The sequence below is a fragment of the Triticum urartu genome, chromosome 4, assembly GCF_003073215.2.
Source record: "Triticum urartu cultivar G1812 chromosome 4, Tu2.1, whole genome shotgun sequence".
Classification (NCBI taxonomy): Eukaryota; Viridiplantae; Streptophyta; class Magnoliopsida; order Poales; family Poaceae; genus Triticum; species Triticum urartu.
The window spans coordinates 252,992,284-253,000,909 of NC_053025.1; the positions used below are offsets into that span (position 1 = coordinate 252,992,284).

The window sequence follows — 8,626 nt, forward strand, 5'->3', positions numbered from 1 at the left end:
AATCTGACCACCACAGCGGACATCTATGGGCCCACACAGGAAGTTGGGGATCTATGTGGGGTACAAATCGCCGTCGATTATTAAGTACCTGGAACCCCTGACTGGGGATATGTTCACAGCCCGTCACGCTGATTGCATATTTAATGAGAAACATTTTCCGGCATTAGGGGGAGATTTCAAGTACCAGAAAGAATGCCCGGAAATTTATTGGAATGCTCATTCCATTTCATCCTCTGATCCACGTACCCATGAGACCGAACTTCAAGTTCAGAAGATCATTAATTTGCAACATCTTGCAAATAATCTGTCAGATTCATTTACTGATTTGAAAGGTGTTACAAAATCCTTAAACCCGGCCAGAAACGCGCCAGAAAGAGTGGAGGTACCAATCAAAACCACTCAACTCCCTATCCCTAAAAAGAGGGGGAGTAGTACGGCCTCTGACCCGGAGCATGTTTCTAGCAAGTAGCAAAGGAAATCGAGGAGAAAAACCTCGGAGTCAGTAAATGCAGGTCAACTCAACGTTGACAAACACCTGATGGGTAGTATACACCCAGTGGAAGGGCAACCTCCACAACCCAGTTCCAGTGTGCACAAACTGACTGGGACATCAGAACACCCAGACTCGATCATATTGGGAAATCACGAAGAGTCACTAGGGGTGCAGGAAATTTCCATCAACTATGTTGATTCTGGAGAATCATTTGACCTTAAGACTACGATTGTCGACATATATTTTGCTGAAAAGATTGCAGATACCCTTCTCACTGATCATGATCCAAGGTCCATCGTTGAGTGCCAAAAGCGCTCCGAGTGGCCTAAATGGAAGGATGCAATCCAAGCAGAAATTGCCTCGCTTAACAAAAGAATGGTATTCATTGAAGCAGTACCTACACCTCCCAGTGTTTTCTCTGTGGGATTCAAATGGGGTTTTCTCCGGAAACGGAATGAGAACAGTGAGGTGGTGAGATATAAAGCAAGGCTCGTAGCACAAGGTTTCATGCAGAAACCCGGCATTGATTTCACTGAAACATATTCTCTAGTAATGAGTGCAACCACTTTCCGATATCTTATATCTTTGGCAGTGCAAAATCGTCTATCTATGCAGTTGATGGACGTCGTGACCGCATATCTTTATGGGTCACTAGATTCGGACATATATATGAAGTTTCCTGATGGAATCTCTGTCCCGAATAAAAATGCAAAACGCAACATCTATTGTGTAAAGCTGAATAAGTCACTATATGGCTTAAGGCAGTCGGGACGGATGTGGTACAACCGACTCAGTGAGTTCCTTCTTTAGAAAGGTTAAACCAATAGTGTTGATTGCCCATGTGTTTTCATCAAGAAGTCCTCTACAGGATTTTGCATCATTTCTGTGTATATTGATGATCTCAACATCATTGGCAGCACACCAGACATTGATGAAGCACGCAATCAACTAAAGATGGAATTTGAGATGAAGGATTTGGGTAAAACCAAATTTTGCTTAGGTATTCAACTTGAGCATCTTCCCTCGGGAATCATGGTACACCAATCTGCCTATATCCAGAAAATATTGGAGAAATTCAATATGGACAAATCCTATCCATCTAAAACTCCCATGGTGGTTCGATCTCTAGACGTAGAGAAAGATAGAGAAGAGGTGTTGGGACCTGAAGTTCCATACCTTAGTGTTGTTGGAGCGCTTATGTATCTTGCAAATTGCACAAGACCTCATATTGCATTTGCAGTGAATCTACTTGCTAGACATAGTGCAGCTCCCACCAAACGTCATTAGTGTGGAGTGAAGAATATCTTTCGATATCTCCAAGGCACAAAGGATCTTGGCCTATTTTTCCAGTTCCAGAAAAATCAGGACTCTGATGTGATTGGATATGCAGATGCCGGCTATTTGTCTGATCCCCATAATGCCAGGTCTCAGACCGGCTTCGTTTTCCTACATGGTGGCACTGCTATATCATGGAAGTCTTCGAAACAGACTCTGGTGGCAACATCTACCAATCATTCTGAAATAATTTCATTATTTGAAGCAACATGCGAATGTGTATGGCTTCGCAGAATGATAAACCACATACAACAGTCATGTGGAATGGGTTCGATAAAATCACCTGGCATTATCTATGAAGATAATGTGGCCTGTGTTGCGCAGATGCAAACAGGATACATCAAGAGTAATATCACCAAGCATATTTCTCCTAAATGGTTTTTCCTCATAATCTTCAGAAAAGCGGGGAAATAAGCATTCTGCAAGTCAAATCATGCGACAACCTTGCTGATTTATTTACCAAGTCTCTACCAAATTCTACATTCCAGAAATGTGTTCATGGAATTGGTATGCTAAGACTTAGGGACTTGCAGGTGTCAGGGGGAGTCTCTTCTTGAGATATCCTCATTTTAATGACATCACATTATGCTATCTTTCTTTGTGAGTATATGTTTCAGGATCTCATCAAAGATTTTATGAAAAACTTTTGAAGGAGAATCTTTTAAGATGATAGAGCTTCCCGGACAATCGTGAAGATGATCTACATGGGCAAGCATAGATTAGGGGGAGTGTTAAAAATAATTCTATAATTGGGGGAAAATCTCCCCTTGCCCAAAACCGTCATTGCGGTTTGTCCCGCAACCGACGTCTCCCTTCGTTCTCCTGGAACCGACGCCTCCTCGAGGAATCGTCGTGTCTCTTCGGGAGATATAAAAGGGGGCCTGTAACCATCGATCAAAGGATTCGATCATTCTGATTCAAAACAATAATGCAAGACAAATGAACTTGACATAAAAAACAACAATGATTGGACGCATTACATACATCATCATATGTATGTGTAATACATGACCATGTTTAGTGTTGCTGGAAGACCACTTTCCTTCTCATCCTGGGCAACAACTTCAGCTTTGTTTTCACACAATCTCTTTATAGCATATGTCAGGGCAGTTCATGGATAATCTGGATGGTACTCACATGTTCATTCATTTTTTCATATAATGGTCAAAGAAAAAAAAGTACACTCAATTTATCATTTAATTAGAGCACCGGTTTAATCCATAAAGGCAGCGTGTAGAGCACTCTCTCACACACAGAGGAATGTTTGTATTTCTTAGTTTTTCCACCTACCTATGGCACATCTTTTCAAGAATATAGTTGTTGAAGCAACTTATATGCAAAGCACGACTACTATCACGACATCCTTTTTGAGGACAAAGATAATTAATAACACGACATTCTATGTCTCATTGCTATCTTATTTATTTGATCATTTTGGGAGCTTCAATTCCTTGAGTAATTCAGTGAATGCCATCTGCAATGACCCGTTGTCTTCCAATGCCAACACTCATCTAGCCTTCTCCTTCGCCAATGTCAGCCTCCCACTTAGATTCTCCCCTTCTTCTCCATGCCCTCAGCCTTCACAAGTTCCTTGTCATACTTCTCCATCACCTCCCCGACATTCATATCATCCACCATGAATATAATTCATAACATTCAGGCGGTAAAGGTCAATGTACACCAAACCGGTCAAATAAATAGTACTTTAGCATCTCTCAAGGGAAGTTTCAAATTTCACCTAAAATTTTCAATTAAAGTCATGTCAATAATTTAATCTTCTACCAATATTAAATACTATATGATAAATGTGATAGCTTAAATTCAAAGTAATAGATTGGATCCTCCCTTAACAATATGACTGGTAGATAGTTTTGAGAGGAAATCTGCATATATTTTAGCATAGACTTACCCAAAGAAAAAGTCATTATAACCGCTCAACAAATGACCTATAACATCTAATGTACCGAAGGGGAACAGATCAGATGACATGTTTTTGTAAGTCCTAGGATAACCATGACATGTCCTAAGTTGGAAGTGTGACACTTATGACCGTGGTATGTAATTGATATATTCCAGTTGGAAGTGTGTCATCAGATGCAATGTGGAAGTGTGTCATTAGATGCAATGTGGAGGGAAGATATCAAGGATACTCATCGGAGTATATATGCGGTGGCACTAGAGCAGCTGATTACCGGTAGGAGAACGGCAGCCCCACTCGTGTACTGGTCGGCAGTCACAACCATGCAATTGTACCCATCGCTACTGCGTGTATTTGCAGATTACAGAGCTGTAGATTCAGGATCCAGAGATGGAAGAAGATACCTGGGTCGCCAACGTTACTGTCATTGATCCAAAAATCCCTAGGACATCCTCCAGCAGCGGGCCCTCCAGTAGCATGGCACCGAGTGTGCGGCCCTCTCATGCTCTTCAACACCGCCAACCGCCTCACACTACTCCTTTCCTTGCTTATCTCCACCGCTGCTCACCTTCCCGCCGGCGCCATCCGTCGTGCCCTTCGTCTGACAACAAAAATATTTTTTATCAATAGATAAAAGTAAATTCACTTCTGAAAAAATACTAAATTCATAATCCATATACGTGTTCATGATCTTATTCCATACGCATGTTCAGAAATGTCCCTAGAACAAATAAATTTGATCTCGCTATACATACGGAATGTAAAACTTAGATGGTCAGCCTGAAATAGTTCATTTCTGAATGCAAGTAGTACCGGAAACTACATAGCATTCACAACTTCCATAGTAGCCTATGGCATCGGACACTTGCATATTTGAAAGGCTCGCAAGCTGAAAGCTACACGTATCACACAAAAAACTCCAAGTACAGTTGATTATACTCTAACCCAGCCGGCAGTGCCACTCCCTTGATCAATCATGAGTTTGTGCTCTAGATTCACAAGTTTTCTCATTCTACAAACTATACACTGCACATTAAAATACATGTATGAAAGGAAGAGAACCAGGTAGACTTGGTTCTCAAAGCATCTGAATAAAAAGAAGCAACATTTGCTTTTTACGTAACCCATATGAAAGAACTTGAATTAACAAAATACATGGATGCATATTAGTTTGGTTTTCTTAGAAATGCAGGGATGAAAGGGAGTAGACCACCAATACCGAGCTCACCAATAATCCATTATACATATTTGCAATATAGACCAAAAATCCATTCGGTCCTAGAATTTTACAATATATATTTTCTATTAGTCATGAACAATCATTACAAACCCAAAATTCAATCACTTTAAAATAAGGAGCTCGATATCAGATTACCTGATCTTTCGTAGAGAAAAACAAAATACTAATTATTTTTTGCTAGAACAGCAAGAGGTCAGCCCAAAATAGTTGCTATAATCATCTGCACAAATATAAGATAATTAACGATTCTGCACACGCATCAAGCTTCATTCTATGGGGTTGCGGCGCCCGGACAGGTGAGCACATCAAAATTTCCAGAAACACATCTCAGAAGTAACCGGCCATTTGGCAATATCAACTACCCCCTTTCCAGAAATATAAAGTGTATTTTAATTTTCTAGGCTCAAGCACTAATCAACGATTAATCTAATAACACATACTTTATGGCGCCACAAATTTGATATCATTAGCTTTGTGTCTCATGTTGTGATTTTTTGACTATGGCACTGTGAATGTCTGAACTCAGACGATTATGATATGTAATGTTTTTGAACGGAGGGATGAAGCAACTGCGGATGCATTAGTTACCTCACGCATTTTATGCGCCTCATCAAGAGTATTGTAGTTTGCAGCACATTTGTCGAACATTTCAAGTATCCTGAAGACTCGATTCCTGGCATGATTCGGATCTGAAGCGGACGACATCTCCTTGACAATTAGCTCTGCCCATTCAATCCTGTTGGCTGGAGTATTCATCACCGGCACATCAGATGCCACTACGATTAACAATCGTTCAAGAGTTAGACAAGATGCAAATTGTACGAATGGTGCTGTTTATAAAAAATATACATCTCTAGACATTACTATAACTCTCAGGCAACAAGAGAGAGAAGCAGTCAGGATTATTTTTCAGTCATGTCAGCCATACCTCCAGATGAGGAGGCACCAACATTGGTCGTTGCTGAATCCGATGCCAAATAATCCCTGAAGCTTCTGATGGCAGCATCCAAGACATTTCCCGACGCTTCAAGATAGCCCCGCAGAAGCTAGAAATTCCCCAAAATTACCCATTAGACATGTACAGAGCAAGACGGTACAAATCGGGGTTCTCAAGTCCACTGTTGTGGCATAAACCAAAGCTATACCAGGATTTCAGAAAACCATGGCAGAACTTCTGTGCACAAGGATATAACAGATGTGCAAGCTATTTGTTTTCAGTTATTTAGTTCAGACAGTTTACTTCTGAATCCTAAATTTAGCCATCATATGTGAGAAGAATTCAAAGTGGCGGGAGGGCAGGCGATCATGTCAGGTCGAAGGCGTGTACGATAATTGATCAGCAGAGGAATAATCCTCATGGGTGATTCCTACCCTGCTTCCCTGTAACGGTTTATACACGAAGCACTTGGCACACGCAAGAGAGAAATCGTGGTGGATGATTCTTCTGAACTTTTGATTTCCAATTCCATCAATCTCTGAACTCTTAGTCTATTCAAATTCAAGAAAGGGGATATGAATCGACAACAGAATTTTTTTTCAAGATTCAAGGCACAATCTTTCTTGCGGTGTAACCAAGTTCGATTGGTTCTTGTGATGAACTGAATCGGCGGGCTCTACTACACGTCTGCGCATGATCTACCAATCAACCGAAAGAACAAGAAGCGAAAGAAAGAGGCACGGAGCGGCGGCGGGGGTACCTGCGGATCGGCGCCGGGGAAGACGGACTGAACCGCCTCGACGGGGTCGAACTCCATGTTGATGCCGAGGTCGGCGACCGAGTCCGCGGTGGCGGACGGTGAGCACCGGCCCCGCTTCGCCTGCATCACCTCGAAGGGGTCGTCCAGGAAAGCCGCCGCCCTGCGCTTCCGAGTGCCGTCGACCTCCACCGCCATGGCCCGGTGACAGCGGCGATCCGGGGCGACGAGACATTGGGAGCGATTCCGAAAGCGAAGGTGGCGATCCGGGGCGGTGACGGCGGCGATCCGGTGAGGGGCGGCGGCGATCCGGAGGACGCTGGGCTGGTCGACAAGCTCCCGTGTGGCGGCAGCGCAGGAACCCTAGCGCATGCGAGGGTAGGAGGAGAGGATGCTTGCGTGAGGAGAGTGAGGGGAGTGGTTCGTGCGTGGGGTGGTTTTTGAGGGTTGCGAGTTAACGGAGGTGGGAGGATGAAGAAAAAACCGGAGGTGGGAGGATGATGAAAAAAACCAGCGAAATTAAACCGCGAAGACTATTCACCAAGTCGTCCATTAGGAGTAGAGATATGTTCATTCATGACATCCAGCACCCGTACAGTCTGGTACGGCCAATATGCTAGGGGCTTAATCATACCCCATAATACGGCGTGAGAAGTCCGAACACTTTCGACAGTGCGACACCCCGAACTTATAGAATTATATGCATCAGCTCCGGATCATGTCTTGGGTCAATAGTTGGGTTTGCCCGGCTCCCATGTTTTGGTACCTTACGTTCCGCTATATCGGCTAAGGTAGCACTAGGAGAACTACTGCGATTGTGCCCCGGTTCAGCTGGGCTAAGCACCTCAGTAGAGAAAGCTAAAACTGACTGTCAAGATAAGGCAAGAGTTGGTCGCTGTTCGAGAGGTTTTGAGTCCCTAAAGACTTATGCCGCTTAGAGCGAGGAGTCGGCTTTGTCCGGCTTAAGGCGTGTATAGCGTCCCGAATTCGGCCTTCCGAATACTAGGGGCTTCGCCAAAATTTAAAATTATAGAATTCTATGGCTAAGTGAGAGTGATAAAGCATCATAGTCTGATTGCCTTATTCGTCGTGCTGAGCACCTCCCTCGAAGAACCTAAAAATGGGAAAAAGAATGCTCAGGTGTATCCCGAACACCCCAGCACTCGTGGCATGGGGGCAGAAGCCGACGACTAGCCATCTCTCAGATTTGATAAATAGCCGAACAGCAGGTAATATTTTAAATTCAAACAAGCGTTGCATAGCGCATATGAACAAGTTTTCATAATACAGGATCACACGAGCAAGTTCATTCAAATATTACATCTTTCACACACTTGTCCGCTACAAGACGGGCACCCTTTAGGACACCCTCATAATACATCTCGGGGTGGCGATGCTCCTTGCCCTGCGGCGGCCCCTCCTTCACCACCATCTCGGCGTCCATTTTGGCCCAGTGCACCTTTGCATGGGAAAAAGCCCGACGGGCACCTTCGATACAGATGGATCGCTTGATGACTTCCAGCCGTGGGCAGGCATCCACAAGCCACCTCACCAGGCCGAAGTAGCTGTTGGGAAGGGAGTCACCAGGACACATCCAGACTATAAAGCCCTTCATGGCCTGTTCGGCCGCCTTGTGCAGCTCGACCAGTTGCTTCAGCTGGTCGCTCATAGGCATCGGGTGTTCGGTCCCAGTATACTGAGACCAGAACAACTTCTCCGTCGAGCTTCCCTCCTCGGCCTGGTAATACTTCGCGGCATCCGACCCGCTGCGGGGCAAATCCGCGAATGCTCCTGGAGAGCTCCGGACTCGGGTAAGTAACAAGTAATTCACTTTCTCATGCTTGCTTTGCATATTGAATGCCTTACCCGCCGCTATCTTCCTCATCGCCTCAATTTCCTGGAGGGCCTTTTGCGCTTCGGCCTTGGCATGCTTTGTGCTCTCGAGG

At 44.1% G+C, this 8,626-nt stretch overlaps 1 protein-coding gene across 7 annotated transcripts; it reads right to left on the reverse strand.

Annotated features, from left to right (window-relative positions):
* Positions 1 to 2,381: 2,381 nt before the first annotated feature.
* Positions 2,382 to 7,122, reverse strand: LOC125551412. Of its 7 annotated transcripts, none has more exons than XM_048714648.1 (7): positions 6,684 to 7,122; positions 5,915 to 6,032; positions 5,575 to 5,762; positions 5,122 to 5,206; positions 4,975 to 5,024; positions 4,021 to 4,347; positions 2,952 to 3,566 (listed from the first exon to the last, which is right to left on the reverse strand). In XM_048714648.1, exons 1-4 carry the CDS (start codon positions 6,876 to 6,878, stop codon positions 5,180 to 5,182), a joined length of 528 nt encoding a protein of 175 aa, XP_048570605.1. In that variant the 5' UTR covers positions 6,879 to 7,122; the 3' UTR covers positions 2,952 to 3,566; positions 4,021 to 4,347; positions 4,975 to 5,024; positions 5,122 to 5,179. The 7 variants fall into 7 exon arrangements, with proteins under 7 accessions (XP_048570601.1, XP_048570603.1, XP_048570605.1 ...); XM_048714649.1 differs by having other exon boundaries at positions 4,966 to 5,024; XM_048714644.1 differs by lacking the exons at positions 4,975 to 5,024; positions 5,122 to 5,206 and adding an exon at positions 2,382 to 2,709 and having other exon boundaries at positions 2,813 to 3,566; positions 6,684 to 7,121.
* Between the last annotated feature and the right edge of the window lie 1,504 nt (positions 7,123 to 8,626).

Coding starts and splice junctions, on each gene's coding strand:
- LOC125551412 (XM_048714646.1), bottom strand. CDS start 6,878: ATGGCGGTGGAGGTCGACGGCACTCGGAAGCGCAGGGCGGCGGCTTTC. Junction 6,033..6,683: donor TCCCCGGCGCCGATCCGCAG/GTACCCCCGCCG, acceptor GGGAATTTCTAG/CTTCTGCGGGGCTATCTTGA. Junction 4,348..5,574: donor AGGCGCATAAAATGCGTGAG/GTAACTAATGCA, acceptor TTTTGTTGTCAG/ACGAAGGGCACGACGGATGG.